General features: G+C 52.2%; 2 protein-coding genes across 4 annotated transcripts; one reads left to right on the top strand and one right to left on the bottom strand.

Moving 5' to 3' along the window:
* The first annotated feature begins 1,284 nt into the window (after positions 1 to 1,284).
* On the top strand, positions 1,285 to 7,780 carry C1QTNF8 (C1q and TNF related 8). 3 transcript variants are annotated; one of them, XM_088064093.1, is made up of 3 exons: positions 1,285 to 1,418; positions 5,393 to 5,621; positions 6,549 to 7,780. In XM_088064093.1, the coding sequence occupies exons 2-3, from the start codon at positions 5,405 to 5,407 to the stop codon at positions 7,094 to 7,096; spliced, it is 765 nt and encodes a 254-aa protein (XP_087920219.1). In that variant the 5' UTR covers positions 1,285 to 1,418; positions 5,393 to 5,404; the 3' UTR covers positions 7,097 to 7,780. The 3 variants fall into 3 exon arrangements, with proteins under 3 accessions (XP_087920219.1, XP_005523260.2, XP_087920218.1); XM_005523203.3 differs by lacking the exon at positions 1,285 to 1,418 and adding an exon at positions 3,166 to 3,238; XM_088064092.1 differs by lacking the exon at positions 1,285 to 1,418 and having other exon boundaries at positions 5,366 to 5,621.
* A 7,791-nt stretch (positions 7,781 to 15,571) lies between these two features.
* SSTR5 (somatostatin receptor 5) lies at positions 15,572 to 16,684 on the bottom strand. Its single transcript, XM_005523073.1, has one exon. The coding sequence runs from the start codon at positions 16,682 to 16,684 to the stop codon at positions 15,572 to 15,574; it is 1,113 nt and encodes a 370-aa protein (XP_005523130.1).
* Positions 16,685 to 25,406: the final 8,722 nt, after the last annotated feature.

Raw genomic sequence — 25,406 nt, 5'->3', positions numbered from 1 at the left:
AGCTGTGGGGACAACTGGGAGTACTGGGAGAACTGGGAACACTGGGAGCACCGAGGGCAAGGGGAAAGGAAAGGAAAGGAAAGGAAAGGAAAGGAAAGGAAAGGAAAGGAAAGGAAAGGAAAGGAAAGGAAAGGAAAGGAAAGGAAAGGAAAGGAAAGGAAAGGAAAGGAAAGGAAAGGAAAGGAAAGGAAAGGAAAGGAAAGGAAAGGAAAGGAAAGGAAAGGAAAGGAAAGGAAAGGAAAGGAGAGGAGAGGAGAGGAGAGGAGAGGAGAGGAGAGGAGAGGAGAGGAGAGGAGAGGAGAGGAGAGGAGAGGAGAGGAGAGGAGGGGAGAGGAGAGGAGAGGAGGGGAGAGCAGAGGAGAGGAGGGGAGAGGAGAGGAGAGGAGAGGAGAGGAGAGGAGAGGAGAGGAGAGGAGAGGAGAGGAGAGGAGAGGAGAGGAGAGGAGAGGAGAGGAGAGGAGAGGAGAGGAGAGGAGAGGAGAGGAGAGGAGAGGAGAGGAGAGGAGAGGAGAGGAGAGGAGAGAGGAGGGGAGGAGAGGAGAGGAGGGGGAAAGGGGAAAGGGGAAAGGGGAAAGGGAAATAAATTCAGAGCCCATAGTGACTTTAAATAAATCCCCAAAGTGCTTTTCCCAAGGAAGTGACCGAGGGTAAAAAAGTGTGGGTATGAAAATCATGGAATTCTGGAATGGTTTGGGTTGGGAGGGACCTTCAAGCTCATCCAGTCCTATGGCAGGGACAATTCCCAGCGTCCCAGGCTGCTCTAGACCCCATCCAGCCCGGCCCTGGGCACTTCCAGGCATCCAGGGGCAGCCCTGGCTTCTCTGGGAAATCCATTCCAGCCCCTCCCAGGGAAGAATTCCTTCCCAATATCCCATCTACATCTCCCCTCTTTCAGCAGAAAGCCATTCCCGCTTTTCCAGCTCATGCACAAATCCCAGAGATTTTATTGTGGCTTCTGTTTTTCCCTTTTTTTCCTTTCTCCAGCTTCAAAAGATGCTGAAAACTCCCAAAGAAAAATTCTTTCCATGTGATCCCAGCATTTTCTCTCTTGGCTGGGACTCTGGATGTGGTTTTGGGTTCAGTGGTGGAGTTTTTTTCATCCTTTATTTTTATTTTTTTTTATCCCAATTTTTTTTTCACTTTTTATTTCCATCCCTGGGAGAGGCCCTGCAGAATTCCAGACTGGCAGCGAATCCCGAGGAAACCGGAGCGGGACAAAGGCGCAGGAGCCCGGCACAAGTTGGTGCAAGCAAAGAAAACCAGGGAATAAAAAAATTTCCTTTTTCCAAGGTTTCCTAAGGATCCATCCTGACTTTCCGTGTTTCTCTTGGATCCCAGCACGGAAGCTGCAGCCTGCCCGGAGAACGGCAGCAGGGGAAGAGCTGGGCAAGGAAAATCCAGGGATTCTGAGGGTCGAGGTGAGTTACAGGCATCGGGATAAAAGGATCTTGTGGGATCACAGCATTCCCACCCTGCCCAGCAGATTCCTTGGGAGAGGCAGGAATGAAGGGGTTTGGAAGTGCTGGGCTGGAATTTATCCCAATAAAAATTCCCTATCCCGTTATCCACCCCGGACACCCCAGGAGGGGGCTTTTCCCAGCGGGATGGGGATGGATCCCGTGTGGATCCATGGAGGGAGACGGGGCAGGAAGGAGCCGTTTCCTGGAGTCTCCCCAGGCGTGGAAACTTTCAGGGAATTGCGCTCCTCCAGCGCTTTGGAATGTGCCGCTGGCTCCGGGATGGGAGCGCGGCCGGCCGGGATCCAGGCACCGCATCCTGCTGGGAAAATCCCACCCGGGACAACCCCGACGGCTTCTGGCTGAATTCCCAGCACTGGCAAATCCCGGGAAAGCTGCTTTTCCATCGGGAAGGGTGAAGGAGGGATCGATGCCGGCCGCTTCCATCGGCGGGGTTTGTCCTGCGGGAGAAGCTGCCCTGGGAATGGCTTTTACTGTAATTCCTGCTGAATCACCGCCTGCGCCGGCTCGGGAGCCGGGAATTCTGCCAGGGAGCCGCCCAGCCTGGAGCAGGGACAATTCCAGGACACTGCAGGGGTCAGAGCTGCGGGCAGGGACACGGAGAAGGAGAGAGGAAAGAGCTGTTCCCTTGGGAATCGGGAGCATTCTCCTGCTCCCTGTCTATTCCTTCGGGAATCCAGAACCTCCTCCTGCTCCCTGTCCCAGGGCAAGGTGGAACCTTGGGATAAGGAGAAGGGAAAAGGGAAAATCTGTTCCCTCGGGAATCGGGAACATTCTCGTGCTCCTTGTCTGTATTCCCTCGGGAATCAGGAACCTCCTGCTCCCTGTCCCAGGGCAGGGTGGAACCTTGGGATAAAGAGAAGGGAAAAGCTGTTCCCTTGGGAATCAGGAGCATCCTCCTGCTAGGGCAGCGTGGAACTTTGGGAATTTGCAGGAATACAGGCACAGCCCCATGGAATTGGGTTAAATCCATCCAATCCCCCTGGTGTGCAGATATATTTCCTTGGGAATTTCATCTCTTCCCACTCCTGGTGAATTCCTAGAGAATTCCCAGCAGGTGAGCACCCCAGTAATTGCTGCTTAGGGAGGAATTCAGGGAATTACCCCCACTGGAAAAGGGCCCAGGCTAAAAAAGCACCAGAAAATTTAAAATAAACTGGATAATTGGGAAAGGAGCTGCAAATTCCCGGACAAATGTTCACCCAGGCACTGCAAATCCAGATGCAGTTCCATTCCTGGATCTCTCCGTGGCTGGATCCCGGTTTTCCCTCCACTCCTGCCTCTCTCACAGCTCCAGCAGCACTTCCAGCCCCTCTTTTCCACCATCCCAGGGTTGGATAAACTCCCCGGGACGAGGACATCACAACAGGCAGTGGGAATTCCTAACCCACTTCCTTTTTGGGATGCAAAGATTCCTGGGAGATCTCAAATCACTTCTGGCACCGAGCAGCTCCTGAAGGATCTCTGGGATATTTTGTCCGACAGGAGCTGCCGGAGCTCGGCACCAGAATCCAGCAGCATTTTCCTTGGAAAACGCACAAAATCCTCCAGTGTTTTGGGCTTTTCCACAAGGAGCTGCCCACGAAGAAATTTTAGATCCTCCTGGGGGAGAAAAATTAAACAAATCCCGGAGAAATCCTTTCCAAGAGGAAGCGCAGCGTCCGGACAATCCCAGCCCTGAGGATGCCTCGTTTCCTGCTGCTCCCAATCCAAGGAGCTCCAGAGCCGTGAGGAGCTTGAGGCTGGAGAGAAGATAAAAGGTAAAAAGGCACAACTGGGATATTTTCCCTGTCTGGAACGACGCGGAGCTTCGGGGCTGGCACATCCGTGAGTTTTCCGTCGAGGTTTTGGGTTTCACTGCGGGGTTTTCATCCAGGTTTGTCCCGAATTCAAAGGGGCAGCACCTGGTGTTGTCCATGAATTTAAAGCAAGGATGGTCATGGATTCCTTTTCCAAGTGAAGCCCTAGGAATAACGGGAAGGAAAATATCAGCAGGAATTCAGAGTGTGCCTCAAGGAATCCCGGAATTCCTGAGGTTGGAAAACCCCTCAAGTTCATCCCAGGCCGGTTTTTAGGATTTTCTGCCCTTTTAATCTTCCCATGTTTCCATTCCCGGTTGGAAACTCAAAGACGGCTTTAAAAATTAATGGAAATTATAAAGGATTGAAATACATGGAATTCAAGCCATGAATGCTGGTGGAAAAGGGGGATTGATCCCTCCTTCCACTGGAATGAGGTACAGTTACAAATCCAAAGGTATTTCCAGTTCTGATGGATTTCAGGAAAGAACATTCCCTGCTCTCAGAGGGAAAATCATTCTTTTCCTCCCAATAAGAATTTCTTGGATTTCCAGGAAGCTGGAAAGGTGTGACTGACACTTCTTTTGGAGCAGGGAAGAACAGGAAGAAAACATTTCCCAGGAATGCTGCTCCAGTCCCACTCCTGACAGGATTTTCCTCCTTTCCCCCCCACCCCGGCTCATTTTGTTCCCAGGGAAGCAGCTCCAAGGCTGGAAGTTCTCCCTCCTTCCCTCCCTCCGGGTGTCCATGGAATGAAATCCATACAATCCATGAATCCTGGATTTCCAATGAATTCCAGGCCACCCAGCACCCCCTTCCCAACCAATTCCAGGAATTCCAGCTGGTGTAAGAGGAGCCATTCCCAGCCCAGGGTCAGCCCGAGTCCATCTCACTAATTGGACTTTGGAGAAGATCCACGGAGGCATCGATCCAAGAAATCTGTCCTGGATGAGGCTCCACTGCAATCAGTGGAATGACACTAATTACACATGGAATGGGAATGAGTGTCCAATCTCCAGCTCCGATCCTTCCCTGGGAACAGGCCAGTGAGTAGCCAGAGAAAATTCCTCTTCTTTTCACCTGTTCCTGGGGAGGGATTAGAGCTGGTTCTGGGAGAAATCCAGGGAAAAAATGCCTTAGATGTGGGAAATAGAGGAATTTTCTCTGGCTCTTCACTGACCTGTTCCTAGGGAAGGATTGGAGCTGATTCTGGGAGAAATACAGGGGAAAAAAATGCCTCAGATGGAGAAAAAAGAGGAATTTCCTCCCAGAACCATCTCCAATCTTCCTTAGGAACAGGTCAGTGAAAATTCCTCTATTTTCGCCATCTGAGACATTTTGTCCTTGGATTTCTCCCAGCATCCAGAACCTTTGGAGCTCACCAGGAGCAGATGAAAATCCATCAAAGATTCCCAAACCCCAGGGTTTGTGCAGAGCAAATCCCACTTTGGTCCAGTTTGGTGCAGCTCTTTGGGTTCCCATTCCACACATGGGAAAATCCAACTGGAAAATACACCCAGGAATTCCGGTTGGAAGGGAATATGGGAATGGATAAACCATGGAAAGAAGTCACCAGCAAGAGGCTGCTGGAGAAGATTTAAAGATAGAAATTTTGATTTCTTTTTGTTTTGTTTTCCTTCTGGGCTTTTCCTCCCCCAAAAATCAGGTTTTGGCTCTATATTTAAATAGAGCCATATTTAAATATTTATTAAATATAATTAATAAATTAAAAAATTCCATATTTTGCCCTTAATTTGGATTTTTTGGGATACTGAGGCACCAAATAAACCATTGCTTTTGCCTTTTCCGCAGAAATTTCCCATAGGGGTTGTTCCAAGAGCTTTTCCAGCAGAGTTTCTGCTCCCAGCAGGTTTTATTTGGCTTGTGATTTTTTTTTTGTCCCGTTGTTTTGTTGACCTGGTGTCCCTTGGCAGCTGTCACAGGTAACTCCAGCCAGGAATTGCCTTTTCCGGCGCTCCGAGGGGCACCATTCCCACCCGGAGTCTCCCGGCGCCACTCCAGGATCCGTTAATAATTAACCCCAAGGAAAGCACCAGCCAGGTGGCCCTGATTGGGATCGCCCCGTTAATGGCTTGTGTTCCCTCTCCTCTCCAGCTGCTCCCGAGGATGAGCGCCGTGATCCTGCTGCTCCTGCTTTCTGCCGGGAATGCCGGATCCCAGCCGGACAAGGCTCTGCCCAGGCGGCGCCTCTCGTGCATCAGGTGCTGCGGGCCCTCGGAGCAGCCCGTGTCCATCTTCTCCCAAAGGTCCGCCAGGATGAGCGGCGATCCCGAATATTCCCTGCCCAAAATCCAGCCCACCATCGACATCACCATCCTCAAAGGTGGGTGTGGCTCACCCCCGGCCTTCTCCTCGCTGCTCTTCCTTGGTCCTTCCCTACAGCGAAACTCAGCCCCAAATTCACAGCGAGGTCAAGGGGTGCCCCAAAGTGCCCAAAATAAGGTCAAGGGGTGCCCCAAAGTGCCCAAAATAAGGTCAAGGGGTGCCCAAAATGTGCCCCAAAATCGAGGTCAAGGGGTGCCCAAAATGTGCCCAAAATGAGGTCAAGGGATGCTCAAAATGTGCCCCAAAGTGACAAAATGAGGTCAAGGGGCGCCCAAAATGTGCCCAAAATAAAATCAAAGGGTGCCCCCAAAACATGGTGGTGCCCAAAGGTGCCCAAAACGAGGTCAAAGAGGTGCCCAAAACAAGGTCAAAGGGTCCCCAAAATGTGGGGTGCCCAAATATTTCCCAAAGTTAATCCTTCTGGAGATTGGGAAGTTGCTGATATCCGATCAATATTCCCAGATTAATCCTCCTGGGAATTGGGAAGCTGCCGATATCAGATCAATATCCCTGGGTTAATACTTCTGGGGATTGGGAATGTGCTGATATTCAATCAGTATTCCCAGATTAATCCTTCTGGGAATTGGGAAGCTGCCAATATCAGATCAGTATCCCTGGGTTAATCCTTCTGAGGATTGGGAAGCTGCTGATATCTGATCAATATTCCCAGATTAATCCTTCTGGGAATTGGGAAGCTGCTGATATCAGATCAATATCCCTGGGTTAATCCTTCTGGGTATTGGGAAAGTGCTGATATTCAATCAATATTCCCAGATTGATTCCTCTGGGAATTGGGAAGCTGCCGATACCTGACCGATATTCCCAGGCTGGGCAAACAAAGCACCAGCAGCTCCTCTGCTGCTCATCTCCAGGAACCTGGGCCTCCCATCCTGGCGTTTCACCCGCTTTTCCCTCACCCCGGCAGGCGAGAAGGGCGAGATGGGCGAGCGGGGATTCCCCGGAGCAGCCGGGAAGGCGGGAGAGCGAGGATCCCGCGGCCTGAGCGGCCGGAAGGGCCAGAAGGGCCAGCCCGGCCCCCAGGGCCACTCCTGCAAGCAGCTCTTCGCCGCCTTCTCCGTGGGCCGCCGCAAGCCCCTGCACAGCTCCGACTACTTCCAGCACGTCACCTTCGACACGGAATTCGTCAACCTCTACCAGCACTTCAACATGTTCTCCGGGAAGTTCTTCTGCTACGTTCCGGGGATTTACTACTTCAGCCTCAACGTGCACACCTGGAACTTCAAGGAGACCTACGTGCACCTGATGAGGAACGAGCAGGCGGCGGCCATCCTGTACGCCCAGCCCAGCGACAGGAGCATCATGCAGAGCCAGAGCCTGATGCTGGATCTGCAGGAAGGGGATGAGGTTTGGATCCGGATGTTCAAGAGGGAGCGGGAAAACGCCATTTACAGCGAGGAGTCGGATGTTTACGTCATCTTCAACGGGCACCTGATCAAACCCGCCCTGGAGTAGGAGCTCCTCGGCTCCAGGGCGAAGCTTTGGCTCAACCAGCGGTGTCTTCCCTCTAGAATTCCCTTTGGAATGGTTGTAGCCCTGGAAGAGCTGGTTTTCCACAGCTGTGTGGATCCAAGCCATGCAAGAATTCCAGAAGGTTCCCGGCTCCCTTTGTGGCTCCTCAGGAACATCCCTGGAGTTTGTCCGATTGACAGCAAAAATGTTCCCTTCTTTCTCTGCATCTCCCGTTCCATTTGGAATATTTGTAGCCCTTGGAATGGTGTTTTTCCCATTTGTTATGGATGGAGGGGACTGTCCCAACTGCACAAGAATTCCAGAAGTTTTCCAGCTCTCTGTGCAACCCCTCAGGAACATCCCTGAAGAGTTGCCAGCTTGGCAGCAAAACTTTCCCTTCTTACTCCAGATCCCTCATTCCATTTGGAATATCCGTAGCCCTTGGAAGGGTGGTTCTCCAACCCTGTGTGGATGAAGGTGACTGTTCCACCTGCACAAGAATTCCAGAAGGTTCCCAGATCCCTGCAAAGACCCTCAGGAACATTCTGGAAGAGTCTGCCATGTTGACAGCAAAAATTTCGCTTTGCTCTCCTGTCCCATTTGGAATATTTGAAGGGTGGTTTTCCCCCATCCCATGGAGGGAACTCTTCCACCTGCACAAGAATTCCAGAAGATTCCCAGCTCCCTGTAAAGACCCTCAGGAACATCCCCAAAAATTTGCCAAGTTGGCGGCAAAATTTCCCTCCTTTGATGTGCATGCAAGAAGGAATTATAATAATTAGGATATAATTATGATAAAATAATTATCCCTAAGGACCAGAGTGGTTATCCAGGTGCTAATTAAGGAATTTCATCATTCCCGCAAAAATTTCAGGCTGTGCTCCCCTCTGGACATTCCCATTTTGGAGCACCATAATTTCTGGAAAATGAAGAAAAAAAACTGGAAAGGAAAATTATTTTTTTTTTATTATTTTTATTTTTAAGGATTTGGGATTTTTTTTTCCCCAGAAATTACCATAATGGAGCACCATCATTTCCGGAAAATGAAGGAAAAACTGGAAAGGAAAAGGAGCTTTTCTTCAAGCAGTGATTTTTAGGGATTTGGGGTTTTTTCTCCTAAAAAAATCATGGATAGAACCATGGTGCATGCAGCAAAACTCCATCATTTTATCCCATTCCTTCTTTTCCTTTTTCCCAGTCTCTTCTTTGCTTCCCAAACCTTTTGTACAAAGAATCCAGGGAAATTCTTGCCAGGAAAACCTTTCCGTGGATCTCACCTCCCCCAGCTTTGGGAAAAGTAGATGAAATAAAGATTTTGCTTTCAGTACCTGGGATTGTTTCTCTCTTTTCCATGAGTTTTTCCATAACTTTTCCACATTCCCTAACTAAAAGCACCACACTGACCCTTGGAAAATCTCTGGGGACAATTTTAGCTCCTTTAATCCAAAGAATTCCCAAAAGGAAGCTGTCACCAACTCCTTTTCCTCTAAATCAATCCCAGACCTTCAAGATCTCCCAATTTTCCTGAAAACAAGGATTTTTAAGTAGAAAATTCCAGATAAAAATGGATCCCAAGCCTTGAAACCTCAACTGTGCTCCTACTTCCCTCAGCCTGCATCCTGAAAGGGAGATCCGGGGAATTTCCATAATTTTCCATCATCTTTTTCCCTCCTTTTCCCACTTCTAAATCCTCCCTTTCCCATCCCTAGGTTGGAGAACAAATTCCCAGCTGGAAGTGCTGCTGGCAGGAGCATTCCCAGATGGTCTGGAATTCCTCACCCATCCAGCAGTTTCCCCACAGTTTTGGCTCATTCCCATCTCCCGTTCCCTGCGCTGACCAAAATGACAATTCAAAAAATCCCTGATTATTGCCAGGGCTGGAAAAATCCCACCCAGAAGGTGCTCGATCCACGGAATTCTGGAGAATTCCCTTTCTCCCTGGAAGCAGCAAAAATCCATCATTTTTATCCCTGAATAAACACATCTCCAGGAGAGATGTTTGGATTTTAGAGCCCTCATGACTCATCCCAGTGCCAGAAGCAGGGAAATCATTAAATCCACATTGATTCCAGGGGCACAACGACCTTTCCAAGCATCCAAAGGGATCCACAGGATCCAAATTATCCCTAATGGCCTAAAAACCGGGAATCTCAACCTGACGAGGTTTTGGGGGGAAAACTGGGATATGTCAAAGCTGAATGTTCCCACTTCCCATATTTTAAATCCCTTTTCCAGGGCTGGACACCCCTTTTGGGAAGGAAATTTCCCTAAAATCCAACTTAAAGCCCCCCTGCTCTGCTTGTTCTGCTCCCTTTATCCCGGGAATGTCGCAATCCCACATTCCCAGCTTCTTCCAGCGTATTTTGGGGATAAAAAGGGAAATTATTAAATCCACATCAATTCCAGGGGCAAAATCCAAAGGATGCCCACAGGATCCTGATGGCCCAAAACCCCCGGGAATCTCAGCCTGTTGAGGTTTTTATTTGGGGAATTAATTGGAATCTCTAAAAGCTGAATATCTAAAAGCTGAAGATTTTCCCATTGACACCTTTCAAAATCCCTTTTCCAAGGCTGGAATCCCTGAAATCCAACTTCAGCCTCCTCCGCTCTGTGTCGTTCCTCTCCCTCTATCCCGGGAATGCCACAATCCCTCATTCCCATCTCTTCCCAGCCTATTTTGGGGATAAAGAGCTTGTTTGGGTGTGGTTTCATCCCTCTGGATGGATTTTTCTTGGGAATAACAACAGGCACCCGTGCCTTGGGCAAACCCTTCCCTTCCTCTCTCCAGGAGGAAACTTGGGATTTACGACAGGAACGGCGAGATAACATCGAGGCCGATAAGGAAACCAGGCAACAAATCAGGCTAATGGATTGCCTCTGGATGAGTGGAATGGGATTTAATGACTCCAGCAAGGATCTATCCGCTCCCAAGGATTGGGAGGAAATGCAGGAGATGGGAGGGGAAAATGGGAAAACAAACAGAGAGAGCTTCCAAGCCAGGGAGCAATCCCGGCTAAAAGCTTGGATGGAGACTTTGGCCTTCCACACCCTCCCTGCAGGCTGGGAATGGCAATTCCCAAAGCCAGGACAGGTTGGGAATGGAGATTCCCTAAACCAAGACAGGCCAGGAATGGCGATTCCCTAAACCAGGACAGGTTGGGAATGGCAATTCCCAAAGGGAGGACAGGCTGGGAATGGCAATTCCATAAACCAGAACAGACTGGGAATGGCAAAACCAGGACAGGCTGGGAAAGGAGATTCCCAAAGCCAGGACAGGCCAGGAATGGAGATTCCCTAAACCAGGACAGGCTGGGAATGGCGATTCCCAAAGACTGGACAGGTTAGGAATGGCAATTCCCAAAATCCAGGTGGCAGCACCTGGAAAGGCCAAATCCGTGTGTGCCCTCTGCCCTCAGCAACTTTTCCATACTTAATATTGGGAGATTCCCTGTTCTCCCAAGTTTTCCTGTAAAAATCCCTGGGATTCTGATGGGGCAGGACCTTCCTGTGGGAAAATCTCTGGATTTGTGTCCTTGCAGGGCTGGATTTGGCCCCAGCAGAGACGTGGGAAGAGGTTCATCCCCTCAGGAATGGGCAAACAGGGAGGATGAGCTGGATCCGTGGGATGAGGAGGGATTTGCTTCCCTATTCCCAAACCTGTGGATGTTTCCTCCCCGGTTGCATTTGTATTCCAGCCAAAAGCTGCTGCGGGGATTTGGGCACCCGACAATTCCTGCCAGACATTGGGAATGACAGTCTAATGCTATTTCCAGGGAAAATCACATTAAAATCGGCTCTCTGAGGAATCGCTTCTTCTCTGGATCCTTCTGGAAACAAATCCCTCTCTGCGGGCTCCAGGCTGGAACGCTGCAATCTCAGCCACCCCAAGGCCATTTCAGGAGTGAAATTCCATGTGCAGGAAACTGAGGATTTTCCCACTGGATTTGGGGTTTTGCTGATCCCAAACCCAGCACAGAGCCTGCGAATTCCCAGGGAATCACGTCAGAATCATCTCCCTTTTTCCATGTAAGGAAGAATCCAAACCAATTCCTCCACCAGATCATTTTTCCCTGATTTTCTGTGTTTTCATCCCTTTTAAGTCAGAATTTTTCCGGGATTGAGGAGACACAGGGATGGGCTCAGTGCTCTCAGAGATCTTTTCCCACCTCAGTGATCCCGTGATTCCAGGGATGCAGAACCTTCCATCCCCATTTCCTGGCCCAGCTCAGCTCCAGGTTTCTTTATCAGGTCCGAAATCCACGGATCTGCTTTTCCCCTCCCTGAAAACGTGCTGGAAAAATCCAAGCACCATTGAGTGCCATGAATTAATTCCATGGAAATGCCTCCAATTCCTGTCAGGAGCCAGGCACAGACACGTCGGGAAATAAAATAATTCCAAGTGTGGGATGCGGGGCCGTCAGCCCTGTCTGGCACCCGACATATGGGGCTGGAAAATGTGGAAAAACGGGACAGGGGTGCAAACAGGATGCTCTCATTAATTCTGGGAATGCATAATTAATTAATTACCCTGCCCAGGGGAGCTGCTGTCACCACAGCACCAAGAGCCAGCGCTGCTTCTCTGGGGAAGCGGGAATTGTGCACGGGATTTGTGCTGCCTGGTTCTTGAAAGCGGGAATTGTGCACAGGATTTGTGCTGCCCGGCTCTGTTGTTCCTCCTGGATGTGGGAATTGTGCCCAGGATTGCTGCCCCATCCCTGGAAGTGTCCAAGGCCAGAGCTTGGAGCAGCCTGGGATAGTGGAAATTGTTCCTGCTCATGGCAGGGGTTGGAATGGGATGAGCTTTGAGTCCTTCCCAATCCAAACCATTCCACGGTTCTTTGTTTTGCTGGGAGAAGCCGTGAGAGGATAAATTCATTGAGGCCTTGGAGGGGGTTTTATCCTTTATTTTTCCAACAGATTCTCCAGGGAAAACCCTGGGATTCACCTCTGGAGCAGAGGGAGGAAAAGCCCCAGCTCTCCCTCTGGAATATCAAACAGGGATCTTCTGGAGCAGTGGGGGCTGCAGTCCTGGATCTCCCATCCCAGAGGGTTGGGAATTGGAGGATTCCAAACCCAAATCCCAGCCAGCAGAGGTGATCCATGGGAGGTGAAGGGAAAACCCTTCCCTGGTGATTCCCAGATCACTGCACTTCCAGGGCTGGGCTGTGTTTGCATCCAGGGTCAAATCCCGATGGGAATTCCTCTGTTATCTCCCATCCCCACCGGCCAGGATTGCTCATTCCCAGCTTTTCCCGAGGGCTGCTGCTTTTCCTGTTGGAGAAAGCCCTGCAGGTTCAGCCCAGGCAGAGGGAATGGGATACATCCAGGATTTGGGATGACTCCCAGCTGAGGTCAGGAACGGGATCCAGGGCTTAAAGGCTCAGGAGAAGGGAGCCAGCGGGGACAGTTTCACCTTCCGTGACTTTCCAGGGAATGATGGGCAGATAGGGAGGATTAAGTGTTACGGGATTGCAGCGGGAAAGGGAGAGGGAACACAGAAACCCCGGAGCGTCGCCCATCCCATGGCAACCGCGCCGGATTTCCATGGCGTTATCCAAACAACACCCAAACGGGCGGGAATGAACGATCCAGGAAAACCAGGAGCGGGGTGAGGTGAGCAGCTGAGGCATTCCAGGTGAGCGAGGGGATGGAGCTGGATAAAATATCCATGGAATAAATCCCGGGAATGAAATCAGCCTCTCCCGCCTTGGCTGCAGTTCCAAGGAGCAGGGAAAGGCTCGGGAAACCGGGATTTGCAGGTTTTAAGGATGCTGCTGTTGGATCTTGGATAGAGGCTGGGCCAGGACTTTGTGCCACGGGGAATGTTTGGATCCCAGGGATAATCCCATCCCTGGAACATCAGGGAACACAGAGCTACCTTTAACTGGGAGTTAGGGAAGGTGCAAAAATTCCATACGTGCCCTGCTCTTACTCCAGCATCAATCCATTGATAAATCCCAGGATAAATTCCACACTTTGGGCACATTCCTGGGTTATCCCTCCCTTGGAGAGCAGCCAGGAGAGATCCCAAATCCGGAGGATTCCATGGTGACCCTGCTGAAACCCATGAAGCCCATTAATCCCAATCCCTTGAATCTGCCCTTTGGAATTGCCATATCCTAACACCACTTGTCCAAACTGAATCCATGATTTCCCCCCCTCAATTAAACCCATTTTCCACAGAATAAAAAGCGAATCCCTGAAGGAAGCTGCTCCTGTATCCCAAAGGTTGCTTGGTGGATTTTTCCAGACATCCTTCCTTCACATCCTTTGGTATCCAGCAGCTGGAATTCCCTTTATTCCATGGATCTGAGTGAATATTCATAGCTGGAGCCTTAACCAGAATTTCCAGTTTATTTTTTTATTTATTATTTTATTTATTTTTTTATTTTATCCAAATGATTTTTCCACCTCCTGAAGGTCAGGGAGGCAAATTTTCCATGATCTTCCCGTGGGTGGTTTTGTTGTTTCTTTTCAGCAGGGAAGAGCCAACATTTGGAATCCTTGGATGAATCAAAGGAAAAGCTGAATAAGCTGGAATTTGGAAGGATTGTCTGTCAAGGTATTAAAAATGTCACTCAATCCCTGGGGCTGAGGGATTGGGGTTGGAATGTGTGAAAAAAAAAAGGAAAAGGGGATCTGGGGAGTGTCGATGCTGTCTGGAGCTTCCTGGGAAGGGCTGGCTGGGAGGACAGATTTTTCCCGGGAATTTGTCAGTCTTTGTGGAAGGATGACATGTTTTGATGGAATGCGTGCAGGGACGTTGGCAGCTCGGCTGGCTCCTCAAAATTCCAGTGCCAAGCTGACAGGAAAAGCCCAGGAATGGCGTTTGGGATTCAAGGAAAAGCCAGAGGAGCTTCCAAAGGCACAGAGCGGGTCCGAGGAAAGGCTTTTTTGGGGGGATGGGGAAGGAATCCCATGGAGCAAAGATTGTGTGGGACTGGGAGAGATGATCTGCAGGAGCTGCTCCTGGAAAAAATTCCTTGGACCAGGGAAAAAAAAAACCTCCTCCAAAGCAGAATTCCCATGGCACTGAATCCCACAGGGAGCTGTTGGTTGGAAAGGGAATTTTCCTGGGAATTGGAGCACTGGGAGCTGTCCTAAATTTCCTCCTTAAATACGATGGATTGCAGCATTATCAATGGGAATATTGGATGGGCTGGCTGGAATTTCTGTTCTCTGGGAATTGGGATCCCAGTCCTGACCTGGGAGAGTGGGAAAAGAGATGGGATTGTTCTGGGGCGCGTGGAAAACAAGGCTCAGGTTTATCCTCCTCCTTTTTTAGGTTCTGTTCCCTCCAGATAAAACTTCTTTTGGTTAATTCCGAGGATTTGATCAAATTCCATGGAAGGAGGGGAGAAACGCTCTTCGCTCTGACCAAGCCAGGGTTCAGCTCCTTCCCAGAAATCTGAATTTATTAAAATCCCTTTTCTTCCCAAGGCAGATTTTCCTGCCCCAGCCTTGAGCTTTCCCACTCCGGAGCTTCCAGGAGGGATAATTTCAGGTGGAAAACTGAGGGAATCACAGCCCAGCTCACACCGAACCAACCGGAGAAGTTAATTTTATTAATTAATCAGCTAAACCTGGCTGGGCTGGGAGCTGGAATGTGGAGTAGGGCAGGTGGGCACTGCCTGCTACTGGGAGAAACCTTTGAGTAAATTACTCATGGGCCTCGCCCCAGGCTCTGGGTACATCCTGTGCTTGTGTCTCGGTGTATCCTGGGAATTCCTGGGTTTGGGAACAAAAGCGTCACATCCAACAGAATAAACAGAATGACGGAATCATTAAAATTGGGAAAAACCTCCAGGATCGAGGTGCAAACACCACCGTGGCCACTGCACCAGTCAGGAGGGGATTGAGCTGGGTTTAATTTCTGGAATCACAGTTTGGAGTCCAGCCTGACACTCAGAGGAGATTGAGCTGGGTTTAATTTCTGGAATCACAGTTTGGAGTCCAGCCTTACACTCAGAACCAAGGAATGGACCCCAAATCTCCCCAGGAGCCCGTGGCCATCGGCAGTGACATCAGAACAGCGAGGTTCCAGCACATCAGAACCCATTTCCAGAGCAGTGCTGGCACCTTTTTTTGCATGAAACTCTGAATAAATCTCATTTTCCTTTCAGAAATCCCCTTGAAAAATTCCCAAAGATCCCAGCTGAGCTGTTTGCTGCTCAGAGCTGATCCCAGCAGTGCAAAGCAGCCTTAAACCCAGCTTAACGAGGGAATTAGAGCTGGCTTAGCGTTGGTTTGAATCACTAGAGGGGTACAAAGCCTGGAAATTGTTCCCTGGAGGACCCAAAGCGGTCCCAAACGTCGGATCCAGCAGGATGCCACAAGAGCCTGGCACTTCCAGCTGGGAAAAGCAGGGAAGAGCCCTCTGTGTACATTTCTTGGGCTCCACATTGTCCTTTCGCATGGACTGAGCCCTCCTTGAAGTCCCCGAGTCCTCCGGGGCACCCTGCAGTGCCGGCCGTGCCCTCAGACCTTGCTGGTCTGCATGTGCCCGTTGGCATCCGCGTTCCTCTGGGTCAGCATGGACTCCTGCAGGCGGCTGCTGTTCTCCTGCCTGTGCTCCACGGGCTCTCCATCCTCCGCTCCGTCACCTTTCCGGAGGCAGAGAACCTTCTGGAAGCTCTGCTTGAAGTTGTCGGAGAGGAAGCCGTAGAGGATGGGGTTGGCGCAGCTGTTGGCGTAGGACAGCACCACCATGAAGAAGTAGAGCCCCTCCAGGACGGGGTCAGCGGGCAGGATGAGGATCAGGTTGACGATGTTCATGGTGTAGAAGGGCAGCCAGCAGAACACGAAGACCACCACGATGATCACCACCATCCTGGTGACCTTCCGCTCCGACCTGCGGCGCCGCGTGGAGCCCACGCGGATCCCCGAGGACTTGACCTTGACCACGATCAGCAGGTAGCACAGGCAGATGACCAGCAGAGGCCCGAAGAAGCCCAGCACCGAGGTGTAGATGATGAACGCCGCCGACCAGACGTTGACCGGCTCCGGCCAGTTCATGTTGCACGTCTGGAAGTCCTCCTGCACGTCCGAGAAGATGATGACGGGCAGCACCACCAGGAAGGAGAAGGTCCAGACCGTGGCACTGATGAGCTTGGCCACCCTGGGGCGTCTCCACTTGGTGGATTTGATGGGGTGCACCACGGCCAGGTACCGGTCCATGCTCATCACCGTCAGGCAGAAGATGCTGGTGAACTGATTGATGCCGTCCACGGTCATCACCAGCCGGCAGAGGAAGGAGCCGAAGGGCCAGTAGGAGATGGCGTTTTGGGTGGCCAGGAAGGGCAGGCCCAGCATGAAGAGCACGTCGGCCACGGCCAGGTTGAGGATGTAGATGTTGGTGACCGTTTTCATCTTGGCGTGGCGCAGCACCACGTAGATGACCAGGGCGTTGCCGCTCAGCCCCACGGCGCACACCAGCAGGTAACAGATGGGAATGAGCACCTTGTGGATGTACTGGAACGGGGGAGGCTCCGGGAGCGTCCCGTTCTCCGTCGCGTTGGGCGGCAGCGAGGAGTTCGCCTCGCCGGGAGAGGCTTCTGTGCTAAAAGTGCTGGAGAAGTACAAAGGATCCATGATTTTTTGGGGTTTTTTTTCTTTCTCCGTGGTTTTTTCCCTCTTAGGAGAGGTTAAACTTCACGGGCATCTTGTTCCTAGAAGGAAAATTCAAAATTCAAAATTCAAAAATCTCAAAAATTCAAGGAAAAGAGAGGCAGGAAGAGTGAAGTCAAAGCTGACTTTTACAGCCTCTTCCGTTTTCTCTTCTGTTCAGGATTTGGGGTTGAATTATTCAGCCGGGGATGGGAACCATTCCCAACAAAGGAATTGCACAGTGGGAGAACCCCAGCGCTCATCCCAGCAGATCCCGGGTTCCGTTTCATTTCCACAGGATCCAGGGCTGGGTGTAACTGGGATGGATTTTTCCCTGTGAGGGTGGAGAGGCTCTGGAAGAGAATTCCCAGAGCAGCTGTGGCTGCCCCATCCCTGGAAGTGTCCAAGGCTGGGTTGGACGGGGCCTGGAGCAACCTGGGATAGTGGAAGGTGTTGGGGTTGGAACTGGGATCAGGGGAAGAAATAAAACTTTCCACAACAATGGAAAAACCCTTGGAAAAAAAAAATCCCTGAGCTCGGAGACAGAAAGGATCACGTCTCAGATCTTCCCCACCAGGTCAGGGTTTGCACACAGAGAAGGAATAAACTCCTTTTTTCCATCTCTCAAGACAATTTTTTTATGTTCCTGCATCCTCTCCTCTCACCCTGAGCTGGTTTTTATCCCCAAAATCCCTTTTTCCTGCAGGAAATCCAAGCTGCAGTGGGCAGCTCCAGGACAGCTGAGCAGATCTGAAGCTGGAGTAAATTTCACCAGCCATTCTGAAAAAAGGTGGAGAATTTCCAACGCCCCTTTCCTGTGGCGTGCTTGATTCCCAGGAATATTTTTCCATATTTTTTGTCGGAGTGGGGTTCAGAGTAGGCGTTTATCAGGTGGGAAAACTTGGAAACATCACCTACAAAAAAAAAAAGGGAATTTAAAGGACCCCAATCCCACAGCAAATCCTGGTGAAACTGGAAGAAATGCCCAGCAATTTTTGCTCCCATCACCTGACGATCAGATTCCCATAATAATCCAGGGCTTTGGAATCACAAACACCCAGCCCACAGCGCTGGAAAAACTCCTTGTCTCCGGGAGCGATCCACCTCCATCGGTGGCTGGGCTTTCTCCTGGGGTGAGAAAACCTGGGGGAGAGGAGGAGTTCCCGGGAGGAATCACAAATGTGCCGAGCTGCTTTGGGAATGTGCAGATGGGGAGTAGGTGTCTCACGTGGCTGGGTGGAGATGCACCGGGGGAAATCGGGAATGCAGGGAGAGCTGAGGGAGCTGCCGGAGCTCCAGGGGATGAGGATGTGGCAGGAGGAGCTGGATGCGCTGTGGGGATATTTGGGATTCAGGTGTTGGGAGCGTTCCCTGCAATTCCCAACATCCCACTGCAGGCAGAGCTCAGCCAAGCTCCTTAAAAATTAAACAGGAGTGGGTCAGAGCTTGGATAAAATAACAAAGGAAAGCTGCAGTGCTTGGATAAAAAAAAAACAAAGGAAAAGTCCAGCTCTGGCTAAAAAATTGGGAATTTTAATCCTGATCTTCCACTCAGTTTGAAATCCTGAGTTGTAGAAAATCTCAGGTGGGAATTCTGGGAGAAGCCGAAGCTGGGACCCCTCATTCTCATCTGGGAGAGGTCTGGAAATTCCCACTTTCCTGCTGTGACCCCGCTGGGATCACTGGAAGGAAAAACAGGAAGGAAAAACAGGCGGGACGGGGTTTATAAACTCATCTCCGTGGAGCTGCATCCTTGGGATGGCGCTGAGATTGGGAATGTTCCTCCCAGACAAGCTCAGCACACCCAGGCTGGGCCCAAAAAGCCCAATTTTCCATCTGAGCCTGGAAAAAATTGGAGCACATGGAAAGAAGCTGTGCTGGAACCCAGCAGGGAAGGTCAGGAGGGGCAGTCATGTGTGGTTCATCCTCTAAAAGACTGGGAAAGGACACCTTTTCCAAAGTCCCTTTTCCCACAGCACACATCCTTGGATTCGGGGACTGGAGGAATTACACAACAACTTCAATCCCGCTCTTTCCACCACCTTTTTCCTTGGATGCTTCCAATTTCTTCTCCCCCTGGAGAAATCCTCCAGCTCCAAATCCCTGTTTTTGCAGAGGGCCCCAGGCACTCCCAGCCATCCATTGGAATTCCAGAGGTTTTTCCTGAAGGGCTTGGGTTTGTTTTCCACGGAGAGGAACTTCCAGGTTCCCTCACCAGCAGGTTTTTCTTGGAGTCAGGGACACTTTGTCTCCTCAGCGTTTTGGGGCTCTTCCCATGGGTTTGTGGGAATATTCACCCTTCCCTCAGGATTCCTGTTCCATGGGATGAGCTGTACAATATTCCCTGTCACACCGAGCGGATCGGGAAGGGAATCCCAGAACCCTGGAATGGTTTGGGTCAGAAGGGACCTTCAAGCTCATCCCTGAGCACTTCCCATTATCCCAGATTGCTCCAGCCTGGATATGGACAATTCCAGGGATGTCCCGGTGCATTTCCTGAGGGGAAATCCATTTCCTAAGGCTCTGATGCAAAACCTTCCAACTCCTCCCTGCTGATTTCAGCACCAGGAAGGAATTTACTCCATCTGGACATTCCCCATCCCCAGGATTTGATGTCCCAAATTCCCCCCAGATCTGCAAACCGAGCCCAGATCCCCATTCCACGTTTTCTTCCCTCGGCCTTTGCCTTGCAGCCACCAAAATTCCGGGATTTTCCCTGGAAAACCCAGGCCAGCTGTAAATCCACGCTTTCCTGGCTGCCTTGGAGGAGCACAGGGAATTTTTCCCCCATCCAGGTGACAATTTGTCCCCCACCAGCACGATTTGGCCTCAGCTCCTTTTGTCACCACGGCCCTGAACCTGCACGAAGGGTGATTAAAGACGATGATTAAAGGTAATTAAGACGCGCTGATTGATCCCTCGTAGCCTTGTTTGGAGTTCTTAATTAACGGATTAATAACAAACACACCTCCAGGGGCTCTCCTCTCATCCAGCTTTTGTTTCCCCTTTGATTTCCACCCTGGGATTGTCCGTAAATTCTGGGGTTTCTGCTTAAAACTGAGGAGCTGGAAGAGCAGGAATAATCACTGATAGAATTCCAATTTTTAACAGAGCAGCATCCAGGAAAAAATCAGCATCCACAGCAGCTGAATATATCTCTGTCCCTGCCTCCAAAAAAAATTCAGGGAATAAATAGCGGAGGTGTTATGGTGTTAGAACTCCACATTTGTGAAAACTCCTAAATAAACCTGGGTGAAAATATCCAGGGATTAACAGAACAGCGACTGAAAAAAACCGTCCCAACCTAAGGGAAAACAAACGGGAAAAATCGAATTAAAATTTTTAATTTAAAAATAAAAATGCCCAGACAGATCAAAGCTGAAATTTTCCCTGTCTCTGGTCGCAGCAGGAAATCAAAAAACAACTCCACGGAGGACATTGCATGAGAGTGAGGCAGGGATCAGGCAGGAATTGCTGCAGGAAACCTGATTTTCCAAGGCTGGATTGGATCCCGCTGCCTGTTTGCCTCTGGAATCATCGCTCTCTCATGCAGCATCCGCAATAATTGCTGGGAATGGAATTACGGCACCAGGATGGCAGATTGCTGCTTCCAGAGGCAGGATAATTAGGGATAACACACCCAAAGGGAGTCCAGGCTTTTCAAACGGTCTTGGGAGGAAAAACACCAGGAGAACTCTCCAGGAATTGTCTCCCGGCAGCAGGACTCCCATCCCGTGGAGTTGGCTGCAATAAATTCCTGGGATTTTAATATTTTTTCCCTTTTGGAGCTGAGTGTCCATCACCTGCTGCTTCCCAGAGAGCCCGTGGGGCCTCATTCCTTGGATTTGGGTGGATGGAGCAGAAAGGAGAGGGAGAGACCCGGCAGAGCAGCTCTGGGATAACTCAAAAAATCCCGGGAAAGGCGGGTGGGAGCAGCAGGGAAATGCAGCATCACCCTGGGAGCGATCCAAACGTTCTGTACCCATCCAGCAGCTCCTGCACAGCAGGGACAGCTTGGTTTTCCCATTCCCAGCCCTGTCCCAGCAGCCGGAGTTAAAGGAAAGCCAAGGAATGAGTTCAGATTCCCCGGAAAAGGAACTTTCTCCTTGTACAAATCTGCCTTTGACGCCTCTCAGGGGGCGTTTGCTGCCCATAAAAACCCGAGGTATGGATTTTTCTCTGCTGAAAACAAAACTTCCTCACGTGAAATCGCTGCTCTGCTTCCACTCTGAGCCGGGACTAAACACCGATCACCTGAACTCCACCCTCAACAACTTCCTCACACTTTTAACCCTAAAAGAAAAATCTTTGGAAATCACAACGGCACCACCTTGTTACCCCCCAGCCCATCCCAGGGTTTCCCAGAGCATCTGGGAAGTTGCTCCTATTTTTAGGAGCAAACTGCTCATAAAACAGCCCAGAAAACCAAATATCCGCTGAATCCTTCTGGGTTTTTTCCCTTCCCAAACAGGTTTAAACCGAGCTCAGGGATTACTCACTCTGGCTGAGCTGCTCCTGCCACTCCAGCGCTCGTGGAAAGCAAACGCAGATGGGTTTGGTCCCAGGGTTAAGCTGGGTTTGCTGCCTGATTTAAGCTGGGTTTGCTCCTGGGCTTAAACTGGGTTTGGTTCTAGATTTAAAAAGGATTTGCTCCGGGATTTAAGGTGGGTTTATTCCCAGGGTTAAGCTGGGTTTGCTCCCTGATTTAGGATGGGTTTATTCCCCGATTTAAAGTGGATTTATTCCTGGATTTAGGTGTGTTTATTCCCTTATTCAAAATTAGTTTATTCCCTGATTTAAGGTGGGTTTTCTCCTGGATTTAGGATGGGTTTATTCCCGGATTTAAGATGGGTTTATTTCCGATTTCAGGTGAGTTTATTCCCGATTTAAACTGGGTTTAAGCCACTCCAGGCTCCATCTCTGTTCTCCCCTCGGGCTGGGCTGCAGCTCCCAGATCCAGCCCCAGCACATCCCCAAGCCCAGGGGCTTTCCCCCAAAGGTTTCTTTTCCTCCTTTCCTCTCTGCAATCCAGGGACACCCAGTGACTCCAGGGATATTCCAGACCAGTGGAGGAGCGCTAATTCCAGGCTGCTCCCAGGCTGGGGGACAGCGGGAGCACCCCCGGGCCCCGCGGTGGAGGGAGCTCAGGAACGGCAGCTCCACAAAAGGAGCCGCGGGGGGAAAATTCCAGGATTCGGGGTCTCTGGCTTGGATCCATCCCACTCCAGCGGTGCAGCTCCACTGTCCCCAGGAGCTGGGGTTCCCTCAAGCACCCCCAGACCGGTCCCGGCACCCTGGGAGAGGCTGTGGGGTTCCACCCGGCCGTCTCCTCCTCCCCAGAGCTACAAAAAGTCTCTGCTTGAGCCCAAAGCCCCCGAGCCCGGTTGTTCTCTCCCTGCTCCTGCACGCCGAGCTCTGGGCGCTGGGGACAGGCTGTGCCCGGGGCTGCCCCACGGTGTCACCTTGACCTTGACATCTCTGCTCGATGAGCACCCCCCGAAGCAAATCCCACCCCCTGCCGGGTTTTATCCCGGAGCTCCGATCGCTGCCTGAGCCCCACGCAGGGCTCTTCACATCCCCGGGGCTCCGGCGGCCCCGGGCTGTGCCCGCACGTCCCTCCCGCAGGTGCATCCCGCGTCCCCTTCGAGCTCCAGAGCCACCCTCAGGCTGCTCCTGCTTCAAACGCGGCATCGTCCCCACGGCCGGGGGACCCTCCCGGGCACCCCAGTCAGGACTGGTCACCCCATTCTCCAAAGGGACCCTCCCGGGCACCCCCAGCCAGGAGGGGTCACCCCACTGCCCAGAGGGACCCTCCCGGGCACCCCAGCCGGAATTCGTCACCCCATTCTCCAAAGGGACCCTCCTGGGAACCCCAGCCGGGATTGGTCACCCCACTGTCCGGAGGGACCCCCTCGCCATCCGCCCCACCAGGATGGGGTCACTCCCCTCTCCAGCACCGATCCCCCCCGTCAGAAGCGCAAATTCGGTGTCTCCACAAGCGGGACCGACGATTCCGGTGCCTCCGTCACGGCAGCGAGCCCCCCAGGCGGGGGTGCCTGCCCCATCCCCATCCTCCCCGCAGCGATCGCCGCCGCTTCCCGCATCCCGGCTCGCCGTTCCCGGCTCCCGGCCATGGTTACCTGCAGCTCCAGGGCTGCTCTCCCGCTGGAGCCTCCCCGCTCCCGCAGCCGCGCCGGGAGCGCTCCCCGCGCTGGCCGCTCCCCCGGGAGGAGCGACGGGGCTCGGAGGGGCTGGGGGCGCCGCAGCCCTGGGGCCGCCCCCTGCTCGCCAACCTGGGCTGGAGCCGGGAGCCGCCGCTGCGGGGAGCGGGAGCGCTGAGCAGGGATGCTCTGCCCGCCGGAGCCCCCGCGTGGCTGCGTCCCCCTCCCCGTGCCTGTGTCCCCGTCCCCGTGCCTGTGTCCCCGTGCCTGTGTCCCCGTCCGTCTGTGCCCCCTCTTCATGTCTGTCCCCTTTTCCCTGCTTCTGCCCCACTCCTCATCTCCGTTCCTCCATCCTTGTCCCCATCCCTGTCCCCCCTTACCATCCATCCCCCATGCCAGTTCCCCCATCCCCTTCTCCCCTCCCCATCCCTGTCTCCTCATCCATGTCCCCATCCCAGTCCCATCCCTGTCCCCATCCCCATCCCTGTCCCCCCTACCCATCCATCCCCCATCGCTCTTCCCCATGCCAGTTCCCCCATCCCCGTCTCCCCGCCCATCCTTGTCTCCTCATCCCTCTCCCCATCAGTCCCCATCCCAGTTCCATCCCTGTCCCATCCCTGTCCCCATCCCAGTCCCATCCCTGTCCCCATCCCAGTCCCATCCCTGTCCCTATCCCAGTACCATCCCAGTCCCATCCCGGCTGTCCTTACCCGGCTGTGCCGCAGCCCGGGCCTCGAGCCCCGCTCCCGGCAGGGGCCGGAGTGGGGGAAGAGCCGCATTTCCCCCCTGCTCCAGCTCCTGTCCAGACCCAAAAATCCTTCGAAAGCCTCCCGCGGCAGGGAGAGAGCCCCTCCCCGAGCCCGGGGTTCGTTTGGGGACAGCGGGGAGGCTCCGACACCTCCGGGGCTTTGATTTCACGGCCCTGGCCCTGAGCAGAAGGGGAGCCCGAGCGCCTGGGATCCCATGTGGGGAGGTTTTCCTCCAGCTGGCTCCGCGTCAGGCCCTAAAATCGCTCCCTGGTGGGAAGATGGGGGCTGAAAATCCGGGCTGCGAGGGGAACCTGGTGCTGGATTTGCTCCCACCTAAACTCCCTGGGATGCTGCTGGGCAGGACGGGGCTGAAGAATTTGGGGATTTTGAGCACTTTGCGATGCAACAAGTGCGATAAAAGTGAGGCAGAGCCCTCCCCTCTCCTCCCTGCACCCTCCCCGCGCTGTCACACATTCAAACATCACTCCCAGGGGGTTTTCTCCCCAATTTCTGGGCAGGTTGGGAGGCTGAGAGCAGCCCCTCCTCATCAGCATGCACGGAGCATCGCGCTCATAATAATGGATCAGATCTTAATCCTCTGTTGAGGCTTTTCAATTAGAGCCGGGCGCTTGAGTCAGACGTGTGAACGCGGCGAGAGAAAAGCGAGGCAGAGCCGCTGCTGGCATGTCAGGCTGGAATTCAATCTGCTGATGTATTTATGGGCTGCTGAACACGAGCGAGACTCCAGCCCGCTCTCGCCATGACAATGGGGAGAGTCATCCGATAAAAATAGAGTTGGGGATGATAAACAGCCGAGGAGAGGAGCTCCGCATCACCTGCTCGGCGAACACGCCCAGAAAATGCCCACAAATCTCTCGCCGAGCAGTGATCCCGCCGGGAATGGCAGCTTGGAGCAGAACTGGGTTAATTTGAGGGATTCTTTTTTTTTTTTTTTAATTTTATTTTATGAGAATTTATGAACGTTTTGTGCTAGGAGGGGGAAAGTTGCTGGATAAACACGGTGGGGCTTAAGTTGCCCTGAGGAAAGCAGCGCTTTTCCTGTAAATAAACACTCTGGAAAAAAAAGGGAGTTTTACCGGGATCTGTGCAGGATTTTCAAAAGCTCTTCAAGGCTGGTTAAATTCTTTACCCGCTCGAGCCAACAGAGCCGTGTCGGGGCTGAGAGGAGGGAGCACAAAGCCTGGGAGAGCATTCCCTGAAATCCCGATTTTAGTGCCGGATTCCCTTGGGCAGAGGGCAAAGAGCAGCTCCAGAAACCTCGGGATAAACACGGGAGGGAAAAGAGCTCCTGGCAGCCGTGGGTGGCACAGGGGACAGCACCCACGGGGATGGGACAGTTCCTTTTATTTGGAATTTTTCTGTGCCTCTCCTTTTGCCGGATGGAATGTTTTACAATCCGTGCGCTCGTGGCGGGTTTTGTGTTGCTGTTCCGGAGAGGAAGGAGAGCTGGGATGGAGGAAAAAGCCTCAAAATGAGGGATTTGGGTTGGATCTGCTCTTTGTGCCTGTCCTGGTGGCCAAGGAGGACAATGGGAAGAGCATTCCCGGCAGGACAAGGAGCGATCCTGCCCCTCTGGGCTCTGTGTCCAGCTCTGGATCCCAGCCCGGCACGGACGGGAGCTCCGGAGCTGAGCCAGGGAGGGATGTGAGGATGAGGAAGGGCCTGGAGCATCTCCGTGCTCAGGAGAGGCCGAGGGAGCTGGGGCTGCTCAGCCTGGAGGGGAGCCCCAGCTGAGAGGGGCCCCGAGCCCCGGGTGCCCCTGGGGGTCCCCAGGTG

Source organism: Pseudopodoces humilis, chromosome 18 (genome assembly GCF_049639895.1).
Source record: "Pseudopodoces humilis isolate 2021_Gansu_Grassland_sample_001 chromosome 18, ASM4963989v1, whole genome shotgun sequence".
In the NCBI taxonomy this organism is placed as follows: Eukaryota; Metazoa; Chordata; class Aves; order Passeriformes; family Paridae; genus Pseudopodoces; species Pseudopodoces humilis.
The sequence above is the reverse complement of the archived record's forward strand: the minus strand, read 5'-3'. Positions and strand labels throughout refer to the sequence as shown.